The sequence below is a fragment of the Pleurodeles waltl genome, chromosome 4_1 (genome assembly GCF_031143425.1).
Source record: "Pleurodeles waltl isolate 20211129_DDA chromosome 4_1, aPleWal1.hap1.20221129, whole genome shotgun sequence".
In the NCBI taxonomy this organism is placed as follows: domain Eukaryota; kingdom Metazoa; phylum Chordata; class Amphibia; order Caudata; family Salamandridae; genus Pleurodeles; species Pleurodeles waltl.
This window is the reverse complement of record NC_090442.1, coordinates 368,849,717-368,874,964: the sequence shown is the minus strand read 5'-3', so window position 1 is coordinate 368,874,964 and position 25,248 is coordinate 368,849,717. Positions and strand designations below refer to the sequence as shown.

At 46.5% G+C, this 25,248-nt stretch overlaps 1 protein-coding gene across 5 annotated transcripts in view; it reads right to left on the bottom strand.

The window, feature by feature from the left end:
- PYROXD1 (pyridine nucleotide-disulphide oxidoreductase domain 1) overlaps nucleotides 1-25,248 on the bottom strand; it is a 159,382-nt gene that overhangs the window by 81,868 nt on the left and 52,266 nt on the right. For 3 of the 5 annotated variants that reach the window (XM_069228527.1, XM_069228529.1, XM_069228531.1), the window contains 2 exons: nucleotides 24,164-24,324; nucleotides 6,871-6,971 (listed from right to left, as the gene is read on the bottom strand). In XM_069228527.1, the coding sequence (XP_069084628.1) occupies nucleotides 6,871-6,971; nucleotides 24,164-24,324 (262 nt within the window). The remainder of the gene's footprint in view (nucleotides 1-6,870; nucleotides 6,972-24,163; nucleotides 24,325-25,248) is intronic. The other 2 variants (XM_069228528.1, XM_069228530.1) reach the window with 1 other exon arrangement.

The window sequence follows — 25,248 nt, the reverse complement described above, 5'->3', positions numbered from 1 at the left end:
GCACATTTGATCTGACGTCTGGTACAGGTAGACTGCCTTAATCATTGGGGCAAAAGAGAGGTCTGCATTATCAACACCAGAGAGACACTACCAGTTTCATGTCATGCCCTTTGGGTTGACGAAAGCTCCTGGCACTTTCCAGAGGCTGGTCAACCAGGTCCTGGCTAGGTTGAAGTACTTCAGTGTTACCTACTTAGACACCACTGCTGTCTTCAGCTCCAGCTTGAAGGACTACTTGCACCACCTCCAGGAAGTACTGAGGGCCCTGCAAAGTGTAGGATTCACTATCAAGGCCAGTAACTGCCAGATAGGGCAGGGGCCTGTGGTGTACTTGGGACACCAAGTAGGAAGCAGACAGGTGGCGCCCCTACAAGCAAAACTTGACACCAGTCTGGCTTGGGCAACCCCAAGACCCAGATTGAGGTGAGGGCCTTTTTTGGACATTTTAGGACACACTGGGTATTACAGGAGATTTGTCAAGGGGAATGGCACCATTGTTGCCCTCTTGACATAGCTGACTTCCAAGAATCAGCCACGTCAGGTGATCTGGACAGAGATGTGCCAGACTGCTTTTGACAACTTGAAGGAGGCCATGCGCACAGCACCTGTGCTCAAGGCTCCTGACATTTCCAATTAGTATCTGGGGCAGGCAGATGCTTCAGAGCATGGTGTGGGAGCTGTGCGCTCACAGCTGAACGAAGAGGGCCTAGATCAACCTGTAGCATTCATCAGTGGAAGGTTACTTCCCAGGGAACAGAAGTGGAGAACAATAGAAAGGGAAGCATTTGCTGTGGTCTGGGCGCTGAAGAAGCTAAGACCCTACTTATTTGAAATTCCCTTCCGGGTTGAGACAGACCACAGGCCAGTCTGATGTCTAATGCAGATGAGGGATGAGAATCCTAAACTGTTAAGGTGGTCCATATCCCTATAGGGAATCGACTTTATGGTGGAACACCAGCCTGGAACAGATCATGCCAACGCTGATGGTCTTTCCAGGTTTTTCTGCCTTAGTCAGGAGAACTCTCAAGGGGTTAGGTAGTTCTCCCCACTTTCAGCTGGATACTCTGGGCACTTTACCACTGCTAACCAGTGTTAAACTGCAAGTGTTCTCTGTCTAAATTATATTGGTTTATCCATATATATATATTGGTATCATCCATATGATTTATTGGTAAGTCCCTAGTAAAATGCACTAGAGGTACCCAGGACCTGTAAATCAAATGCTACTAGTGGGCTTGCCGCACTGATTGTGCCACCCCCCTGAGTAGCCCTGTAAATATGTCCCAGACCTGCCACTTTCGGTGCAGTTTTTAACTGCCAGTTCGACCTGGCAAGTGTACACACTTGCCAGGCCCAAACCTTCCCTCTTACTACATGTAAGTCACCCCTAAATAAGGCCCAAGGGAGTCCCATGGGCAGGGTGCAGTGTATTTAAAAGGTGGGACTTGTACTGGTGTGTTTTACATGTCCTGATAGTGAAATACTGCTTAATTTGCTTTTCACCACTGCAAGGCCTATCTCTCTCACAGGTTAACATGGAGATTGCCTAGAAATACCTTCTAAGTGTAATTTCCCATTGTGAGCAGATAGAGATATGGTGTTTGGGGTCTTTGAACTTACAATTTAAAAATACATCTGTTAGTGAAGTTGGTTTTTAGATTGCCTGCTTGAAAATGCCACTTTTAGAAAGTGGCCATTTTCTTGCTTAGCCATTCTGTGCTTCTGCTTGGCTGCTGAATCCACGTCTGGGTCAGACTGACAGTTGGGCTGTTTGCTAATTCACTCTAGACAGTGACACAAAGGGAGCTGAGGTGTGTCCTGCATTTCCTGATGAGTCTCCCTGGGATAGAGTGGGAGGGAGGAGCTGACACCTGCATTTGTAAGGGCTGTGTCACACAATACAGTCTCCAACCCCCAAGAGTATGTCTGGGGCAGGGCAAAGAAGAGGCAGGTTCTTATGCATTACAAAGACCTTCCTTTGAAGTTTGACTGCTTCATAGGCAGAATGAGTATACGTATTAGACTGCTGACCACACAACTTTAAAACACTTCTGGAACAAGAGGAACCTCTGCCTGGGAGAAGAGCTGGATGCTTGAGGAGGACCTGCCACTTTGCTTGTTGCTTTGCTGTGCTGGTCTGCTGCAGCTACTTCTGCTCTGGGAGTGAAAAGACTGGACTTTGCTGTTTATCTGGCTTGTGAAGATTCTCCAAGGACTTGGACTGAGCTTGCCTCCTTCTACGAAGTCTCAAGGACATCAAAGACTTCATCTGCCAGTACCTGGGCTCTCTTGATGAAACCCCCTGACTTGCCAAGTCCCATCCAGTCCTTGGTACCCTGGAAGAAGAAGCTGGCAGAACAAGAGTGGAAATCCACGCACCGGAGCCAGAGCCGAGCGGCAGAAAAATCAATGCAGCGCCTGCACCGCTGCTGAAAAATTGACACAGCTCCGGAGAAATTGATGCATCGCCAGCTCAGCGTGGATTCATCACTGCTGTGCGCATGGATTTTCCACGCATAGTCCCTGGGTGTCAAAATCTTCAACATCACCCCAAGGACCCGAGGCTGCTTGTCCGGAAATCGTTGCATTGCTTACCTGGCGGAGAAAGAATTGATCCATGGCCTCACTTGCGAGTGACGAATTGACACAGCATTTGATTTTCCGATGCATGCTCGTCTGTGCGGCTTAATTTTTGATGCACACCAAGTACTTTGTGCTAAAACAATTCATCCATTGATTTCTATTGATTAAGACTCTTTTTACTTTAAAAAATTCACATCTTTGTTTGTGTATGTTGGATTTTTGTCGTTTTGGCCTTGTTTGATTTAGATACATTTTGGCTATTTTTCTAAACTGGTGTGGAGTCCTTTTGTGGTGTTTTTACTGTGTTACTGTATGCACTGGTGCAAATAGTTTACACATTGCCTCTGAGATAAGCCTGACTGTTTGTGCCAAGCTACCAAGGGGGTGAGCAGGGGTTAGCTTAGGTGTGGGACTCCCTTACCCTGACTGGGTGAGGGTCCCAAATAGGACAAGGTGTAAACTGTCTGCCTACTAGAGATCCCATTTCTAACACTGATCAAAGGGGAGACAATCTCCTGTACAGACCGTCTTGTCTTTATATTTAATGGCCACTCTAACGCTCTCCCATAAGTCCAGAGAATTAGGCCAGAGGTATGTGTTTAACTAATATTTTGAACATAAAACTTAGCCTGGCCATAATCAATGAGCCATTCACGTGCTGCAACTATTGACCACAACCAAGAATGAAAAGAAGGGCAGCACTGCCCGTGTGCGTTTCAGCTGATAGTAGGACGTACTTTCTATAAGGTAAATTTGCAAAAAAGGTGAGATTCAAGGTACACCCAGCTTGCACATCTGCTTCTGCAGATAACTTATCAGGGTCTTGAATTTAACATTAACAAAACTAAATTTATGGTGTTAAACCCCTACCAATCTGCCAGGGCTAAGATCATGGTTCAGAGTGCAGGAGTTTGTTTATCTAGGAGTATGCTTAAATCACAAAATGAGTTGGTCCGCCCACATTAGTAAATGTGCATTAAAATTCCAATCTGTGGCAGGGGCGGTGTCTAAAATTAGTAGGAGGACCCATACTAGCTCTCTTGCTCCAGTGGTTGAGATTTATAATCTAAAAGCGAGAAACTCAGAAACTTATGGTGCAGAATTATGAGGGTTTACCGGCTTGCTTGAGCTCTGCAAAGTAAAAAATAGGTTTGTGCAGAACATTCTTAATCTACCGCAAAGTGCCCCTTGTCTTCCTCAGCTATTAGACTTGGGTTTTTACCCAATTAAACGCACCACCTTGTACTGGCACAGAATTTGGTCTTCAGAAGAATTGGAAACCTATAGAGTTGGATAAAGGCACTTTTTTTTTAATTTCTCCAGAGTGTGAGCAGATCTCCTGGCATGCTCATATCAAGTCCTCTCTGCATGATATGGGGTTGTCCCCTTTGTGCACCTCTTTGGGTTCAGCTAAGTCAGTCCCCCGTCAATTGATAAAAGTTTGCATAAAAGAGAATCTGTGGCTGAGGGAACTCAAATGCGTTAAGACAGGGGGTTTAACAGATCTATTCTTGGGCACAAAGATCAGTCCTGCTTATGAACCATTTTTTGACTCTCTGCCTGGTGTTACCCCATTACAACTCTATTTAAAATGGTGATATGGGATCCTCCCGGTAAGCAGTTTCTGTACAAAGTGGGGTGAGAAGTATTGCAGTTTGAGTAGATGCTCACTTTGCAATGCTGCAGAAGAAATTCTCCATCATTTTGCCTTTTTTGCCCTGCGTATGCTAGGCCACGCAAGCATTAGCTAAAACCATTGTGAAATCTTTTGGGTTTCAGGCAATATACACCTGCACTATGCGTTTTCCCTTTGATGCAAGAGAGGTGATTGTGGTCGCAATGACCAAGTTTCTGCACGCTGCCTAGCTCTTCCACAAACGTGGAATGCAGCACTGACGTCTTTGAAGTGGCTGTTGAGGCCTTTTTTACTGCCTTATTTTTATGGTACCTTTTAATCGCACTTTTAAAGGCCCTCCCTGTTTACTTTGCAGTTAACTTTATTATCCATGCCTTGTTCTTGTATGCATGAATTTATGTTATTTTATGATTGTAGTATGAGCCATGGTTGGCTGCTTGTTTCTTAGTTTTATTTTAATGATTTTACACAGCCCTTATTTTCATATTTGTATTTTAATGCATGATGTTTTACAGATTTTGATATTCCAAAATAAACATTTATGATGATGAGATAACATATACAGGCAGTAATTAGGTGTCATCTATATAAGAACTATCATTGGCAGCAGGCTTGTAGCTTAGTCATTGAGATTCAGGGGGTGTCAATATCAAATTTCCAAACTAAAATGTCAGCGTGCTACAGGGTGGAGGGGTGAGATGACCAAGATTTGGGATGGACTGTTCCATGAGGAACAAGGTCAATACTGATTTCCATACGGTGGACCTCTGTCTATAGTGGCACAGAGGGTGAAAAGCATTTTCCAAGTGTTTGACTATTTGCAAGTATTCATCCCATCACCTTTCGGGGGTTTGATTGCCAGTAGTATCGCTAGAAACCTCATACTTATGTAGCTTTCCAAATCTACTAGTGCCAATGTTTGTGAATTCCAAAAAGGAGTACATTTGCACCCACTGAAGGAGTACTTCTGTGGGTGCAGATTTAATATTTTTGGTTAACTAGGCACTACATGGGTCTGATTCACCATGGTAACTTACACCTTTGAGTAATTTACACTTTTAAATAAGTTTATTATTGTTTAGCTATTTACAAAATTCAAGTGTAAATTTACCTAACTGACATATTTCCACCAAATTAGAGTCCCTGGGGGTTATTCACAAAGTTAATTTCGTAGTGCTTTTTTGTAGCACTACAATAGCACTACAAACATAACACAAAATACTACTCACAAACTGCGCTTCTAAAGTACTACAGGAAAAACAGTAGTACTTTAGCAATGTTGTTTTTGAATAGCTCTCAGACCCTTCAAGTAAACTCTAAATAAGTCACGTAAACCCTAAAGTGGCCTAGCTTCCTATTAAAGATGGAGCTATATTATAGTGTAGAGGTGCTTTTACAGCGAAGATCTTGAACTCAAGTATTTAAAGGTGGTCTCGTATGTGATAATAAGTAAAAGGAGGCTCCGAAATAAAATATTTGCTAGGATCACACAACGTGGACAAGCAGGGAAGGCGGTATTGATTCCAGATTATCTGGTTTCATATTTTGTAATTCAGAAGGGATGTATATTTGTCTCGTGCGCTCTCCTGTTTTACAGCTCAGGTCACTGTTTTGTCTTTTATTCCTGACACACAACGAAAACCTATACAGATCCGACTTAGGTTCCTCTGATTCAACTAGCAGGCCAGGAATGCATTAATTTGGGTGAATGCCACACTCCAAACACCCCTCCCGCCACCCCTCAAATGCATCCACCCCGAAACTACGCCGCTGATCAGCAGCTGCACTGCCGCCCTTAGTCCGCTAGAAAGACAAGACATTAAATCCCCCGGTAATCCTGTGTTTTACCTTAGCAGCAGAATGTTCTTAAATCTGCTTACTACCAAACGTATGTACTTCTGTGCCTCAAATTCAACCGTTCTAAGAATAGATAGAAAGTCACACAGAGAAGAATTGGAAAGTGCTAAGGCGTTAAGAGGGGAGGCCCTGTGAATGATTAGGTACAGCTTAGCAAGAGGAGCACAGGATTTTGATCACGTGACTGCAAATGTCACAACAGACTTATTATGGTTTGCATGTGTGCGCGAGCTCCCTAAAGTTAAATTCGCTTTTATATTCCCGGTCACCCCACAAATATACCTTGGTGATCAGATCGGAGCTATAGTAAAATGTGAAAATGAAGACATAGAATCACTTCATGTCAATTTTTTTGTTTACAGTTTAGTGATAACATGTTCTGTCAGGTGGGAATTGCTGAGTAATTTGCTTTTACTTTTTTCTTTAAACACGGAATTCACCTGAAAGCAATCTCGCTTCAGTACACTCCCAACTCTTTTTTTCTTTACCTGAAAGGTATTTTGCTCGTCTGTCTCCACTGTCCCTTTGCATTTACTGAGTTCAGTGCTAGACCAGCCATAGTTCAACCGAGAAATGCTATGATATGCAAAGTTCTAAACCAATAATAAAGGGTATTTCAGAAAATGCAGAAAATGTTTGTGACACAAATTAATAGTAATAGCAGTACACTGACGAATATGTCATCCAGAGAGAAGCAGTTCTCCATTTTTCATGAAGGCTTTTTAAAAAACTTACTATGACATGCAAAACCTAACTAAATTCGAATAATATGTATCGGATCACGTATAACCTACATCTTTGGTTGCTTTCAGATCTAAGCCTCCGTGCCAGTCTGGGCCCAAGGCACTTCCAGGTTCTGCAGGTCGTCTGCTGCTTCCTTCACCTGGATCACCTTCTGAAACCAGTTAAGTACACGTAATGTATCATCATCTCTCAGTCTGTATTAGCAACATTGACTTCATGTATGTAAGTTGCATATTATGGCGCAACACTGAGGTGGCATGGGGTAACTTCACTACGCACCCCTAAACCATAAATGTACCCCTACCTCCTCTACCTCTACCATCCTTTAACCCTAAAATCACCCTTATCCTCTTTACATCTACCCACCCCTTGACCCTAATATCACCCCTTGCCCCCATTTACCTCTTCCCACCCCTTAACCCTAAAATCATAATTCCCTCCATTTACTGCTACCCAACCCTGTAACCCCAAAGCTACCCTTACTTCCCTTCACCTCTGCCTGCACCTTAACCCCCTTTTAAGTAAATAAAATTAACATAATGTCATTAAAAAAGCTTATCTGCACATTAAAGTACAGCATGGTAAAGGATGGGGGGTTAAGATAAAAACCCATTAAAGTCACTTACCTGCGTGGTAAACACAGTGGGCACATGTCACATCCCAGTGTGCATATTAGACAATGGCAAACTATACATTCAAGTACTTATCGACATGCCAGCATTGTTTCCCATGGTCAACTATGCTTCCCTTTTACAAATCTTGGAACGACGGCTGGCAATAAGAGGTACAGTTCTAAGATGATCCGTATCACAGCCAGAGAATAAAACTGTTAAACACTCTCAGTTTCTAATCTCTTTAATAAGCAGTTCCACCAGTTACATCCTTTCTCCGAACTACTTAACCAGTACATGAAACCTCTCAAATCGCTCCAGAGACAATAAAACATCTCTTTGCAATTCAGCTGAAAGTTTACTCGGTAGAGCACATAACTGACCTTACAAAGACCCTCGAAGACCTTCAGTCATGGATGGTACTCCACCATTCCAACCTCAAGAAATTGCTGGTACAAGCTTGGTTTGATACAGCAAATATAACTGGCTGCAAGGAAGCCATTAGTGAAAGCACTAAAGCCTTGGTTTTGTTCTGGACAAGGACTTGAATTTTCATAAACACATCAGCACCTTGGCAAAAGGTGCCCAGTTCCAAAGTGAGACTACACTGAGAAATCATGTCACTCCTTGCAAATAGAAGACATCTACACTGTAGTGCAATTATAGTACAATCACTATGCCTTTTTGAAGCTCCAATATGGCATTGCCCTACTGACAGGCATAACCAAAATCCTTTGGGCTCTATAAAACAGGCCTAACTGTGGACCCTTGGCTAGTATTCGGCTCCTGAAAATCAGATCAAATTTACCCTATACTTATTACTCAAAAGTGGTTCCCATTTGAAGCCAGAAATGCACCGGATCTGCCCTGTATAGTACACCAGGCCTTGCCGGGCAGGGCAGCAGACTACCTACTGCAGAAAACAAACCAATCCCTCTGAAACTACCCTTCCAGGTGTTTTCTCCAAAAACAAACCATCCCCAGCCATAAAAACCCATCCCTCATTTTCCCTCTTTAAAAAGACTGCAAAATCCTACTTCACGCAACACTTCCAGTGGTGATTGGTCGTGAACCAGATGCTAATAGATACCAAACTTCAATGTGGGGCAGAAGAATGTTCTCAACTGTATCAGAAGCTGGTATCACACAGATATGAATCCATATTTGCAGGCTTGTACTCTAATAACAATTCCCCAGAGTCTTCCCTAATTGCAAAAGACAGTAAGCAGCTTGGTGGCTGACCATCCATATACTTTAATCCATTAGGCCTTGTCCATAATAAGTTCCATGCCGTATTCTTTATTAGATTGTTTACTATTTATACATCCCATGTATCATTTCTGAACGCATGTAATTCACTCCGCTCCCATGACGTTATGCATCGTGTATAAAAATTCACAAAAACCCTAAATAGAAGAAAAAAAAATGGTTGATGCTACGTTTAGAGCATATTCTCTCCTTTGAAGCCTACAGCTAGACTGAGGCACTTTTGGCATTTCATCTCATTTAAAAGGTATTCCATCCATTATAAATGCCACAAATCACCAGTTGTATTCCTTAACAGACTCTCTCATACTTTCCCTTGAGTTGACCCTCTTATAAGGGTTGATGTTTAATGTCTTTGTCACTTGGGTATCCAAATGGAGGATGAATAATAATTCTCTCAATCACATACTTTGTGTCTATACTCCAGCTGGAGCAGTTTACTTAGAAATGGCACTGTGAGGTTGCTCATTAAGTGGTCCTTTGTCTGATGTGTTGCTTTCATTCGTAGCCTCAGACTGTATTCCATTATATATAGGGGTGGATTACAAAGCACAGGGCAGAGCAGGCCTTCACTGGCATTTCCAGTCTTTTGCATGGTTTATGTTCTTAAATGATTCTGAGGGCCAAATTCACAAAGGGCACTGTGAGAAAGTAGGAAATAACGTTCCCAAAAGGTTATCGTATGTTGACACAAATTTAGATTAATTTCTTCTAACAATCCAAATAAGCAACATTTCTGCCTGCAGACGCTGCACTGGGCAGAAACTTCTCCATGCAGAAATGCAAACCAAATGTGCATTTGTACATCAATTGTGATTTATAAAGCACAGCTAATCACCCAACAGGGTATCCAGGCACTTGCAGATCCCAGCAGCTCATCTGAACAACCAAAATAAAGAACCCTTGGGTCTATAAGGATAGATCTTGCCAAAGGAGACTTAATTAAGAGGGAATATCCATTTAAAAGGACGATTTTCCTCACCAACCAAAGGTGGCAAGCTTCATTGTTGGGAATCTCCTCGTATCATGATGCTTAGTCACGCTACGGGCTACAAACCCCCTCTCTGAGAGGGAGGAACTCAGGGAGGTTTTTGTTATAGTGATATGTATTCAAAAATGCTGAATACTAGGTGATGTGGACAGCATAGCGAAAAAGTGAAAGTGAGAGCTGAAATTAGCTACAGGGTGCGCTATTCCCTTTATTCACACACCCTTGGACCATGTATAAAAACAGGGCACTGCGGGGAAAAAATGTGCCCGCTGTTAATGTCAGTAAAGGTCAACATGTTTCAGCCAATTGACTCTCCATCGAGGTGTTGTGGCTTTCTTCAGGACCTAGTAATGAATGCTTCTGCTTTTAGGTGTATGTGCTGGTGTAGCAAAATAACGTAAAGAAATATCCAAAACCATCCAGTGATTAACTGGTGGTTCCTAATGTATGTTTTCCTTTCCTAGGTACCACCAGTAAAATTTCCTTGGGTTCCGAGATGAAAGGTGGGAGATGGATATTCTGGGTTTTTCCTGTGAGAAAGAAGATGATCCATCTGAGCGAGCCCCAAATATGGTGGAATCTTTCGATCAGCGTGTGGTGGGATATGGTGTTGAGGTCTGCAGAAAGGTCAAGGAGGATCAGAGCTGCTGTTTCTCCTCAGTCCAGGAGGGTCCAGATGTAATCGGTGGCTGAGATCAGGGCAGTCTCACTGCTGTGATTGCTTCAGAGCTGGATTCGGAGGCATAGAGAAAAGCTGGTTCTGCTCCAGGTGTTTCATGATCTGCTTGTTGATGATCTTTTCGAGTACCTTTGCATGGAATGGGAGCAGGGAGATTGGCCAGTAGTTTTTGACTATGCTGTGGTAGTGGGGAGTAGTAGTTTGACTTGAGCGTGTTTCCAACGTTGGGAAATGTTGCAATGGTGAGAGTTGTTGAGCAGGGTGGCGAGTTCCTGGCCGATCCTTTGGTTACTGAGTTCGAAGATGTGGTGCGGGCATGGGTCTGGGGGGCTCATGAATAGGTGGATTTCATGGTGGAGGGTGTGTTTTTGGTGGAGAGGAGGATCCAGGTGGTCAATCTGTGGTTTGTGTCAGATGTGGTGGTGGCGTATCTGTTAATGAAGTCCATAGATGTGGTTTGGGGTTTGAAGTTTCTGTATATGGTTGCGATCTTGTCTTGGACAAAGTCGGTGAGGTTGTCGCACAGCTCCTGTGATGGTGTGATGTTTTCCCTGGTGACCAAGTTGGAGAATTCCTTAATGTTAAAAAGTTCCTTTTTGTTGTTGGTGCTGGTTTCAATGCTTGCTGCTACGGCTGTCTTCTTTGTTGCCCTCAGCAGGCAGTGGTAGAGGCTGAATGAGGTCAACCTATCAGGTACTCTCCCCATCAGAATTATCAGTTCCCGAGAAAGGATTGGGCTTTGTACCGACTCCCAAGGAGGATCAATTCCGATTGAACTGTGAGATTACAGCTTTGTTCCGGAAAGTCCAGTTACACTTTTTTTTTCAAAGACCGCCCTCCACCTGACCTGAGGGGAGACACCAATCTGAGGAATCCATCTACTTTTATGCCTCCCCCCACAGCGGTACCGATAGAAGTACTCACTTTTGAGAAGGCGGTGCGTCATGAAGTCAAACTTTTGGGATCCTCACATCCTTTCCAGAATATAGCAAGACTGGAAAGGGTAGCGATCCGTTCTTTATTCAACAATCCAGATATTACCATCAAGCCCGCAGACCAAGGTTGGGCAATTGTAGTACTCAACACCGCCTTTTATAGACAAGAGTGTCTCAGATTACTCAGTGACATCAAGTACTATGAACCCATATCTACTGACCCCACCTGTCATTTGCAACGCACGATTCATGGGATGATCACTGACGCAGAGTTAGCTGGTTGGATTACCCAGCAAGAAGCAGAGTTCTTAGATACTAATAATCCTAAGGTACCCTACTTTTACTGTCTCCCAAAGATTCATAAAGGCACTCCTCCTCCTGGTCGTCCAATTGTATCAGGGACAGGATCCCTTTTGGAACCCCTTTCCAAATTTTGTGATTTCTTCTTCCAACCTATTGTTCAAAAGACCTCTACTTTTTTGAAAGACACCAAAGACACCTTGATATTATTAGATGACATTAACAACACAGGCACCACTGATATGTTGATATGCCTTGATGTTGAAGCACTGTATACTAACATACCACAGGACGCCACGTTAACTGCAGTAGAGGAGATTCTTCATTCTGGAACCTGGACCTTCAACACACCTATCATTTTCATTATGCAGTGTGGGAGCCTGGCTCTTAAAGAGAACTTTTTCCAATTTGAAGATCAATTTTATCACCAAATACAAGGCACTTCCATGGGAAGCACTTTTGCGCCGAGTCTAGCCTGCCTATACATGTACACCTTTGAGCAGCGCTATATATTGATCCCTACACAACCTTTTTTTCCCAATATCAGACTGTAGCGGCGCTATATAGATGATATCCTAGTTGTATGGAAGGGTGATGCAGAACAGGCATTAGCTTTCACACAGTGGGTGAACACTTTAGATATCCATCTACGTTTTAGTGCCAACTTCTCTGAAACAGAGTTGTCTTTCCTTGATTTACGCATCACTCTTACAGATGGGGCCTTACACTCATCAGTGTTCCATAAACCGACGGATAGGAATAGCCTCTTAATTTATGAGAGCCATCACCCCAAGGCCTTGAGAACGAATCTTCCTTTCGGTCAATTTCTGAGAATTAGACAAAACTGCTCAGAGCTAGCTGACTTTCATTCACAAGTAGACGTTCTATGTTGTAAATTGATGGAACGTAACTATCCTAAACCTATCATCAGATGGGCCAGGAAACGAGCTAGCAATATTCCCAGAGAGACTTCACTAACAAATAGGACGCATGATCAACAGTCTAAACTGACGTGTGTGACGACTTTTACTCCTTTGAGTGATCGTATCAAGAAGATCATTCAGAGACACTGGCCTATTCTTAAAAGTGCTGGGGAGTCCTTAAAATGCCCCCTTTTTGCTTTCAAAAGAACCCAAAACATCAAGGATCTGGTGGTACACACTAGACCAGTGCCTCATGGGTACCCTATTACCACTAATACACAACAGTGGCTGCGAGTCAGGGGTCATCACCCTTGTGGTGGATGCAATGTTTGCTCTTTGACTACCAGTACTCAAGAATTGGACTTAGGTGAGTCAAGTAATTGGCAGTTGAGAAAACATACTAACTGCCGCACTAAGAACTGTATATATATGATCATGTGTCCTTGCAACTTACGATACATTGGCGCGACCATGGTCAAAATACAATTAACGAACATCGCAGCACCATCAGGCGCTTGAGGTCCTCTACAAAACTGACAAATCACTATATTGAAAAGAACCATACTCCCAATTACCCGAGATGGATCATCTTGGAAACCATTAATGACTATAGAGATTGTGACACCCAGCTTTTGGAGAAGGAACAGCGCTGGGTTTTAAGATTGAGAACACACCAGGTGGGGCTTAGTGATGATATTCCCTGGACCAATTTCATCCACAGATAGGTCCATTCCCTGGTTGTTTTAATTGACTATTAATACACAAAACATGGTTTAGAGTTTCACAGGAATGAGGCTTACATGGAGATGCCTGTGTGTTTCTCTCTGGTATCAGTGATATTATTCCAACTATAAATAGTTTAACATATTTCTGTGGGATAAGGGTGATTGCTATGCCTCTTTCAATACATTTTGGATTCTTGCCTCTTTTTGTTACCATCAGAACACTAGGGCTACCCTTCTTCCAACATGGCCTCTGCTTTTTGCATTGATTATCTTTTTATTGTCCTTCTTCTGTTTTTATCACTTTTTCAGTAGATTGAGACTATTTTTGTCCTTCCTCGCTGTCCATGGTTTCCGCCTCTTAAGCTCAGCCTACCAACCGAGCCCCGTAGTACCGGGAGCAACGAGCTGTTTGTAGGTGTAGTAATACACCGTGGACCATTCTCTGTAAGTAACACCATACCCTTTTTTCATTGTTTGATTCTAAGTGTTTTAGACAGCCGGTTCCTCTCAACCGGCTTGGCTGTTGGATTACGCGCGCTTTCGGGACCGTGACCCGCGGTCCTGTGGTCATCATTATGACGCGCTGCTGTAATTTACACATATCTATCCCTACTGCATTACCTCCCTACGAGGCCTCGTGAACATAATTTAATGCATTATGTATGATGAAAATATTTTGCTATACGAGCATTGTCTTCTTCCTTTTTCTCATCGGTTCACAGATTTACCTATTTCCACATGCTCGTTTGACGCAGTGTGGATATTTTGACCGCTTAGTGTGCCAGTCTGCCTTTGCAGTTGTTTTCTTGTCTGAATTGGGGAGATTCTTCTCTCAACTTTACCAGTGATTCTTCCTGGGCTTTCCTTTAGGGATAGCTACCATACACTTACATACACATTGTGTAACACTTTTTTAACATATTGTCTAGTCTTTTAAGGTAGGCTGTATCTGTTATAGTTATAGTTTATTGACAAAGACCATATTGTTTAGTGTTGATTTACTTTATTGAAGTTCTTGGAAGGTACAATTTACTCACAACAGTATAAATATTTTCTCCAGGATACTACTAGCTCGACCTGTAATTGATATGAGAGTTACACCTTATCTAATAACACTTTGTTTCATGCTCACATACTTAGACCATATTGGACCACGCAAGCTTCGTGCTTTCCCCGATAGGGTCTATCCACTAATATGAGGAGGGTAAGCACGTACGGTGTATTTGCCTTTGTTTATTCATATGACGGAAGGGAGATCTCACTAGTATGTGGCGTTGATGTGTGTGCACCGTGCACACAATTGAATGTTGTGATACTTATTTACAAATTATGTCTACTTTGTCCTATATTCTGGGTTCCCGCTACTTATGATTTACCGGAATATGGGTGGCACTTTAAGGATTAGGTAGGTGCACTGGTCCTGACGAATCACGCCAGATCATTTAGACTACTAGCGAGAAACATGTTGACCATGATTTACCAATAAGTGCAGAGAATCCTGTTCTTACAATCGCTATATTCCAAGATTAAGGGATTTAGTGACAACCTGTAAAAAAAATTTTTATGGGGGGGGGGAGTTTAGACCTTATTTTATTTTCTCCCCACACGCTTGTTTTTTTTTTTTGATAAAGAAATTTTATTGATTTTGCAAAATTTGAAAAACAAATAAAACATTTATACATGTTGATAAATTGGTGCCAACGGGCACTAAACAGTGGTCAATCCCAATGTCCCAGACAACCCCCGTACACTTAGATTGTGCATCTCTACGTTAGTGTATTTCGTAAATAACTAACTCGTCCCGCATGGGAGAGGAGGAAGGAGCTGTATGTTCCGGCTCACCCTCTTGGTGCGTCATTCAGTTTGTGGTGGCAGGGTAATCTATCATGGCTTCCCACTTCCCCCCATATCTTGTCATATTTCCGGGGGGAACCCCTAGCCTCGTATACTAGCTTTTCACACTGCGCACACCAGTCCACCCCCCGTTTCCACTTCGCCAGAGATGGTGCTTTCTTGGCCTTCCAGTCAGCCATAATGTCCCTTTTGGCCACTAGGCATGCCACCCCCAGGAAGGTTCGATCCGGTCTCCTCAACCCCGAGTCCTCCATGATGCCTAGTAGGAATGTCAATGGTGTCAACTCCGTATCTACCTGCAAGACCGCTGAAATCTCTCGCGATATAGTCCCCCAATATGTTTTAATCACTGGGCAAACCCACACCACATCAGCGTCTGGACTCATACATCGGGGGCAATCATCTGTGGGTCGGAGGCCCGCTTTGTATAGTTTGGCGGGTGTAGGGTAGGCTGCATGGAGATAATAGGTCTGTATTAGTCGGAGACGAGTCGTCATCGTTAGGGCATGAGGAGCTGCCAGCGCTTCATTCCAGTTCGTCTGCTCCAAAGGACCCACCCATCCCTCCCATTTCCGACGCAGTCCCTCCAAGGAGCATGCAGTGGCAGTAATCAATGTACGATATATCTGTGAGATGCCTCCCTTACCCAAGTTCCCCATCAATGCCCTTCTCTCCATAGGGCTACTCTCTGGAATGCTATCCCCGGTCTGTATCTGCATCAGTAGGGCATGGCGGACCTGGAGATATTTATGAAATTGTGTCTTGTTTAGCAAATAGGTTGCCTGCAGGCTCTGAAAGGAGCGCATGTGTGAACTCTCCCATACATCTCCAAGCGTGGAGATACCTATATTATCCCATCTCTGGAATCCCTCCAGGCCGGCTACCTCTTTTAAGTATGTCCCCTGCCACAGTGGGGTCTGTTGGGTAAGTCGCCCCCACCATCCCGACACCTTCTGGGCTGTCCGCCATCCCTGTAGTACCACCCCGGTTACCTCTGGGACCCCTCGTGAAATCGGGCCGCCGTACAGGGCATCAAAAATCCTAGTATAACTCAGTGTCTGGAGTTCCAGACGGTATGCCGGATCTGTCCATCCCCCCCCATCCAGTCATTGATCACTAACAGCTGCGCTGCCAGGTGGTAGTAGTGAGTGTTGGACATTCCCAGACCCCCTTCATACACATCTCTCTGACAAGTTTTAAGCGCTAGACAGGGTCGGGCACCGCTCCATAGGAACTGGCGAGCCAGCGAGTCCATATCTTTAAACCATTTCATGGGGATAGGATGTGGGAAGTTCTTGAAGAGATAAAGGAGCCTGGGAAGGACCATTATTTTATATAGAGCGATTCTACCAAGTAGGTTAAGAGGGAGATCCCTCCAACGTTGGAGATCGTTTTTGATTTTTTTGGTTAATGGAGTAATATTGAGCTCCCATGTTAATTCAGGGAGCATTGAAACATGTACCCCTAGGTATTTGAAGCTATTTCTTCGCACCGGTATGTTTTGCTGCCAGTCCACACATTCACGTGACTGATGGAGGGGAACCAGCAGGGATTTATTGGGGTTGAGAGTCAGTCCTGAAGCCTCCGAAAAGAGATTTAGAATTTGCAGAATGCGTGGGCCACTCTTGGCCGGGTTGGAGATGTATAACAGGACATCGTCCGCGTATAGCGCCATTCGGTCCTCTGGGCACATCGGCCACGGCCAGCCCTCTATCAGAGGGTCTTCTCGTAGCAGTTTAGCCAAGGGTTCTTTTGTTAACGCAAAGAACAGGGGGGATAACGGACAGCCCTGTCTAGTGCCCCGGCTAATAGGGAATGTATCTGAGACTACTCCGTTTACCTGGACCTGGGCCGTTGGATTAGAATAGAGTAGTCCCACCAGGCCCTGGAATCTGGGTCCAAATCCGTTCTTTATTAACAGTTGTTTAAGGTAGGACCAATCCACTGTATCAAATGCTTTTTCGAAGTCAAGTAAAAGCAATACCAGTGGGGTGTGTGTCAGAGTCCCTCGGTGTGCCAGAGCCAAATGTAACCGTCTAATGCAGTGCCTAGTGCTGCGGGCAGGCATGAAGCCACACTGATCAGGGTGTATCAGGGTGGACATTGTGTCTTTTAGTCTAGAGGCTAGGATTGAGGCCAGTACTTTAATCTCAATATTCAGGAGTGAGATGGGCCGGTATGCCGAGCAGTTTTGTGATGGAGGTTGGGTTTTAGGGATCACTGCAATTGTAGCTAGGTCAATCCCGGGAGGGAAGTGACCCTCCTGCTCAGCTTCCTCATACATCTTAAATAGATATGGAGCCAGAATGTCGCTACATTTCTTGTATATTTCCGCTGGGAATCCATCTGGCCCCGGAGTCTTGCCTGTGGCAAGGCTGGCGATCGCACTAGGTATTTCTGTAATACTAATTGCCTCATCCATCCTTGCCTTGGTCTCCTGGGAAACCCTGGCAAGAGTTATGTCATTCAGAAGGGGGGATTCTTTTTCCATAGTGGGCCGAGAGTGCCCTGTGTAGAGGCGTGCATAGCAGGAAGCAAAGCTCTGGGCAATCTCAAAAGGTGTCTTAGAGAGGGTACCTGAGTCATCCCTGATTTCGGGAATTGTTCTGTTAACTAGGGTGCGAGTGGCCAGCCAATGGAGGAGCTTCCCATTTTTGTCTCCCCACCCGTATATTCGTGCGGATGATGCCCTCCACATATGCTTCCCTGACTCCAGTACTAAGTGCTTGATTTCATCTCGAACTCTAATCAATTGTCTCATTGTAGAGGCCTCAGATGAGGTTGTTTGTTGGCGCTCCAGCTTTAGTGCTTCAGTTTCCAACTCGGTCACTCGTGAATCGCGAGCACGCTCACGCTCCCGTATGAGGTATTTAGCTTGTCCTCTCAGGGTAGCCTTACAGGCGGCCCATAACGTGCCCGGGGACTGCACCGATCCTACATTTAATTCAAAATATTGTGCGAGGTGTTTCCTAATTTCAAGAGTATAATCAGTGTCTTGCAGGAACCATGCGTTCAGACGCCACACTGGGCGCCTAGTGGGGTCCACTCCGCCCAGCCGGATACGTACCGGTGCGTGGTCCGACAACCCTCGGGGCAGTATCTCTGCACCCGTGGCGCCGGTGATGTCAAGGGCCGGCATAAATACCAGATCAATTCTAGAATGCGCCCGGTGAGCGGCCGATGTGTGTGTATATTGACGTTCTTTGGGGTGCCAAGTTCTCCACACTTCACACAGGCCAAGGCTTTCAGCCCAGTCATTAAGGTGTGTGGCTCGGGAGGACCTGCCCACAGTAATGTCTCCGGATACATCTAGTCTGGGGTCTAGGACCGCGTTGAAGTCTCCTCCTATCAACGTGGTTCCCTGGGGGAGTCTCGCTAGTACCTGACGAAGTGAGAGTAAAAAGGAGTCAAGCCCTGCTGGGGGGGCATATACGCATACGAGATTTAAGGGTGAGCCACGAAGCAGCCACGAAACAACTACAAATCTGCCCTGCGGGTCAGACAACGTATATGTGATCACCATAGGCAGTGAGCGGTGGAGCAGGATGGCCACACCTCTACAGCCTCTGGAGAAGCCTGCGTGGTAAACTCGATCGAATCCTCCTCGTGCAAGCATAGGGCATTTGGTTCCCAGAAGGTGGGTTTCTTGCAGTAGGACCACTGAGGGGGAGTACCTACGGAGAGTATTGATTACTGCGGATCTCTTGATCTTATCCAATAGACCGTTCACATTCCAGGAGATGATTTGTGTCAAGGAGGACCCTGCGTGAACTGTGTGGGAGTCTTACGTTGTCAGGTGTATGCCAGCGGACACAGGGATGACCATTCTAACCGTAACAGTGTATTACTAAAATCGTGAAAACCAGCCAGCAAACTGTGGCTATCTATCCCCAACTCAAACTTCTTACCCCCCAACCCCCCCCCACCCCATACTCCCTCCCCGGAAGCATCTGTCGCCCCAATCCCGAACCTGAACAAAACAGCCAGTAAGGCTGTCATAGGAGTGGAGTGGTGGACACCTCCAGTTAGTCGGATCTCTTACAATTGTTCATAAGAAGTCAGGCCATATTTGGCAAACCTCGGAGAAGAGAGGAGTCGGATCACCGGCGAAGCCCCCCAAAGGGGGGCCCCACGGGGCGACCTGGACCCCCTTGTTCTCCCCGGCACTCCCATCGGAGCTTCGCGCGGCACCTCAGCCGAGTACTGGAGACAGGCTCAAGCGGTCATCGTCCCCAGTCCGCACCTGGCCCCGCGATTCCAGGGGCTCGTCGGGCGTTCCCTCCTCTCGGGGTCAGGCCCCCCCCGCTGCTCCCCCCTCCACGGAGGCGTCCAGGTAATTTTTCCTTCCCTTACGGGATCTAGTACGTTTATGGCTCCTCCGGGGCACCCCCGTAGGCAGAGGATCGTCGTGGGAGGGTACTCCCTCTCGCGCTGTAAGTCTCTTGCGGGCCCCTAGGCCCTCTTCAGTGAGCCAGTCCCATGCCTCCTCCGGGGATTCGAAGAAGAACGTCTTGCCCGCCATGATGACTGAGTTTCGCAGGGAATAAAAGCATGTATGAAAGTGGCATGGCTCTCAATTTTTGTTTAACCTGTTCGTATGAGCGCCGACGGATCTGGACCTCCCGGGTGTAGTCTGGGAATATTAAAATTCTGTGGTTTTCCCATTGAAGATCCTCGGTACGCCTCTTTAAGGATGTTGTCCCGATCTCTGAAGTTGAGGATGCGTGCAATCATCGGGCGCCTGGGGCCGCCCGGTGGGGGACGCGGGCCAGGGCTCTATGGGCGCGTTCCACCGCAAACCAGGGCGAAAGGGTTTGGTCTGGCATCCAGGTCCTAATCCAATGCTCCAGGAAGTCCAAAGCTTTATCTCCTTCTACTCCCTCAGGGAATCCGACAAGGCGCAGGTTGTTACGTCGCGATCGACTTTCTGCATCCTCCGCACGACGGTGTAGCTCGGATGTTCGTGTTTGCAGCTGGGCCACTTTGGTTCAAAGATCAGCCAATTCGTCTTCGGTTTGGGAAACTCGGTTCTCTACTTCAGTGATTCTACTCACTGCATTTCTGAGATCTTGCCTGATGAGGCCCACATCCTCACGCACTTCCCCAATTTTGATCTCTACGGCTGACTGCGATGATTGAATGGCTTGGAGAATAGCACTTACTCCATCTAGTGCTGGGCCTCCAGTGGTTGTCTCCCTTTCTCCCTTAGGGCCTGCTGGTGTTGTAAATTGGTCAATCTTTTGCTGCTGGGAGGAAGGGGGTTGTTTGTTCGTTCTGTCTTTCCCCATTTTGTCTCAGGGGGTTGGAGGTATCTTCTCCGGCTTTTACCGTTACCTCACCTAGGTTCTGCAGCCTTAGCGCTTTCACAGGGGGGGAGGCTCGGATGGAGTTTTACGGGTGCGATACCTTTTAGGTCCTACGTGTGGTCTTCATCTCAGTTTCTTCCCCGGCTTCCTGCAGTCGTTAGCCCCTTAACCCAGAACATGAAGTTTCTGTTAATTCTCCTTATGGTTGTTCCTGTCCCTCATCGGCCTGTCGCATTGGCCAGATTGGCTGATATAATTACGATAAGTTCAAGTATTCAGAGGAGTCCTTCCCCAGCATTTAGCATCGACGTTAATGGGGTCTTGCTTATTAAAGTTTTGTGTGCGGTCTCTTTGACAGGGGGGGGACCGGAATCGTCCCCTTCCCCACTATTCCATCTGGGCCAGTCAATGTTTTATTTTGCTCAGTGCCTCTCTTCCGGGGGGGGGGAGCTCCCTCAGTGCCGGGTCCCACCGCCCGTTTCACCCCAGTGCCTGCTTGCCTCCGTCCCAATTCAGACGAGGGAATCCCCACCGGAGTGGTGTGTTTCTTCTTCCAGGTCCGCGCCTACCTGACTCACGGGGCGCGGGGCGCCGGGAGGTTCCCGCTCGCTGGTGGTGTTGTTGTCGAGCCTGGGGGGCTCGGTTTCATGGTGCTCGCCTCGTCTGCACCGCTCCTCCGTCTAGGGGCTCAGTCCCGGCCTCGGCCTCCACCGATCCACACGTAGCGGCTCCGCCCACGGCAGTCGCGCCGGCAAGCCAGTCCTTAGTTGCGGGCCCGGTAGGCGCCGCAACCCAGGCGAGGGAATCCCCACTGGAGCGGTGTGCTTCTCCCCCAGGCCCGCGCCCACCTGACTCACGGGGCGCAGGTCGTCGGGAAGCGCCCCCCCGCCGGTGGTGCTGTTATCGAGCCTGGGGGGCTCGGGCACCAGAGCCCGGCCCAGGCAATCCTCGCTGCACTTGTGGCTGTCCGATCCACGGTGCCCGTCTCTTCCGCACCGCTCCTCCACGTGGGGGGCTCAGTCCCGGCCCCATCGCCCACCGAGCCACACACAGCAGCTCCGCCCTCGGTGATCCTGCCGCCACGCCAGTCCTCAGTCCCGGGCCTGGCCGGGCGTCCCGAGCTGACCCGCCATCTTGGTTTTCACTTTGCCTCTGCCACTCCGGTCGCGTTCAGCTCTCGCGGCTCGGAGTGCATCTCCGCCAGCCCCAGAGGGCTACTGAGAGTTCCGGAGCCCGTGGGAGCACCCAGGGTGATTTTTAGTGTGCTGTGGCAATCGCTTCTTGGGGCTGATGACGGAGGGGTCCAGAGCACTCTCAGAGTGCGACCGCCATCTTGACGCCCGAAGCCACCCACACTCTTGTTTTTAATCATGACAGAGGTTGGATATCGTAATAAAATTGCATTTTACCTCTGGCCATTTTTAACAGCATCTTTTCTTTTCTATACCAATCCTGTACTAGTATATTTTTTTGACCGGCTGGTTACCACTTCTAAAGATCTCCGGCAAAGAGCCCCCTTGTGGGGCCAGTCAGGCATTGCAGTGCCGGCCTGGCGAGGAGCAAAGCCCTATGATGAAGCATGTCACTGGATGGTGAGTGAGGGCTCTTGCTCCAAATATATGAATTCTCAGGGACCTATGAATTAGTGGCACACATTCTGGTAATGGAACTGTGTATATTTTTTGATGTACACGGCCTTGCTGTTGCACCATCTCCTCTCCAGCTGTTTGCTGCCTTGTTTCGCTGTTCTGAGTTCTTGGGTGTACCAGGAGGCATGTTTGGAAGGGTTTTTCTGGATGTTGATGGGGATGATTCTGTAGGTGCAACTGGTGATCCAGGCATTGAAGTCGTTAACTCTCTGTTCGAGGTTGGTGGCGGTGTTGGAGGTGTTGAGGGCGTCTGTTCAGCTGGTCTCTGAAATTTTGTTCCACCTCCGGTTTGGGGCACTGGTTGTGCAGGTGCTGGAGATGCTGAAGTGGATGATGGAGTGATCGCTCCAAGTGAATTTAGTGACGTGGCTGTATTTGACATGGTTGCTGGAGGTGAAGATTTCCACATGCACACTCCCTCCCCCCAACACAAAACTAATTGTCTGTGGAGAAATAAGTTGCCATAAACTCTCAATAAACATGAAAATGGGGTTGTTCCTTCTCCAATCTTACCCTGGAAATCATGTTTATTACACAGATATATTTGTTGTCTCTAGGGTGGAGATCCAGTAACACTCTATTGGCCTGATTTAGAGTTTGGTAGACAGAGTTAGTTCAGTTGCCAAAGCAGAGTATATTACTCCTGCCATGGCAATGAAACTCCGCCTGTCAAATGTAGTCCGCCGCCCAGTGCATCTAATGCACACACTCACAGCAGTTCTTGTGAATGCATTGAAAGTGTGCATTGCGTGTCTTTCAACATGACCGCGTCGCACTGTACACTTTCAATTTCTCTTTTTATTTTCACAAATAAAATCCCAAAGCATAATTTTCTTTTTGAAAATAAAAAAACAATGACCCTCCATCACCATGGGAGTTTTCTCCCAAGGAGTGGTGGTCATCGAAAAGTTTTCACTTTTAGTTATCCACCATGTTTTGGGTGGCGTTAAGTAAAAGTAAAAACTGGCCATGTGCCTGCCCACAAAATGAAGTGGGTGGACGCATGGCCAAACCTCCAACGGCCCTTACTCTGCTGGGCCATTAGAGGGGTATGTAGGCAGCAGAGACAGGGTACATTTCCACCTTCTACATACTGAGGGTTCACTAGACTGTAAATCAGGCAGGCGGACCTTCAGTTTGGCAGAAAGTGTACCTCGTCGCCTTTGCAATGGAGTACCCTCCTTGCCAAACTCTAAATTGGCCCCAAAGTCTCTTATGGAGAACTGTATACAAGTATATAAATAAGGTCACACAGACAGGTAGCATGGGCCAAGAGGCATAATCCCCTTTTCAGCAGTTTCCAGGATATCAGCATTGTAAGTAGACTGCGAGGAGGTTGTCATATTTGTAAGCTTATTTACCTAAGAAATAAGGATCTCAACTAATAGTAAGTGACTATGGGCCTCATTCTGACCTTGGCGGGCGGCGGAGGCCGACCGCCAAAGTCCCGCCGTCAGGTTACCGTTCCGCGGTCGAAAGACCGCGGCGGTAATTCTGACTTTCCCGCTGGGCTGGCGGGCGGTCTCGTTCAGACCGCCAGCCAGCCCAGCGGGAAAGACGCTTCCACGATGAAGCCGGCTCGGAATCGAGCCGGCGGAGTGGAAGCTGTGCGACGGGTGCAGTTGCACCCGTCGCGTATTTCACTGTCTGCGCAGCAGACAGTGAAATACTTGTAGGGGCCCTCTTACGGGGGCCCCTGCAATGCCCATGCCAGTGGCATGGGCACTGCAGGGGCCCCCAGGGGCCCCGCGACCCCCCCTACCGCCATCCGGATCTCGGCGGTCCGACCGCCGGGATCTGGATGGCGGTAGGGGGGGTCAGAATCCCCGCGGCGGTGCAGCAAGCTGCGCCGCCGCGGAGGATTCAATGGGGCCGCGGTACACTGGCGGGACCCCGCCAGTGGTGCCGGTCCGACCGCGGCTTTACCGCCGCGGTCGGAATCCCCATTGAAGCACCGCCGGCTTGTCGGCGGTGCTCCCGCGGTCCTCCGCCCTGGCGGTCAAAGACCGCCAGGGTCAGAATGAGGGCCTATGTATTGAACAATCAGGCATTCAAGTTAATCAGAAGCAAACAAAGGGAAAAGCTGTTTTCAAAAATGCATTACCTTCAGTGGTATATTTTGTTCTTTTCAAAGGCATTGGAGCCTCTGGCTTTTCAGTCCTTAGCTGAGGAATAAGGAATTCAGCTGCCCCAGGATCAAAGAAAGTATTGCCAATAGCTTTGTCCTTTATGGCCCATATCACTTCACACCCTTCAATTTCATAGCTACAAAGAAAAAAGCACAATTACCAGGTACAATTCTGATGTAATGGAGATAACCAGTTACTGACCAAATCTAACATACCCATAGCAAAAAGCATCATACAAGTAGAAAGTTCCTTATTCTGGGAAACATTTGGGAGCTTATCAGAGCCCACGAGTAGGTGGCAATCAAAGCACCAGTCTGCAAAAACATGAAGAGTAGGAAAACTAGATAAACACTGCAAATGATGGAAGAAGAGGAGTGGGCCAAATACAACAAGCACCTGAAACAGATTCTCAGTAAGGAAATGACAAAATGACGGAGCAGAACTTGAATGAGAGAGATTTAGGCCCTCAGACTACCCTTGGATAGTTTGTTGCTTGTCTCCTGAAACCCCTTCACACAATCATAACAGATAGGTATGATATTCAAAAAGAGATAGCACACCAAGCATCTTCATGCGAAGCACGTCCTGCAAAAATGGCACATCCCATAAAGTCTCCTGGTGTCAGGAATAATGTAGATAACTAAGGATCGTAAAGGTATAACACACTTGGAATTAGTAGAAATTAGGCAATTTATCAGAACCCAAAAAAAGATAGCAGGGTCATAAAAACATGGAGTTAAGTGAAGTTGGTTGTTCATCGAGATCCAGCTAACCAGACAAGGAGGACCATAAGCAAAGCAGTTATGCTTCAGGAGACAGCACATTTTCATTTGAGCAAAGAGCAGAGAAGACAACGCTTAGTGACAGTACGAGAAATCAAGGTTTCCACTCTATTGACAAACTCAACAGGGATGGGCTGAAGCAGGTGGAATCTAATACATCTGATATCCATAAACATAATGAATTCAACAGAATACATTTATAAAACTACCTGACTTAAAACGTACTAATATGAGAGAGACATGCCACAAATGTCAACTTTTAAATAGCTTAAAAATCT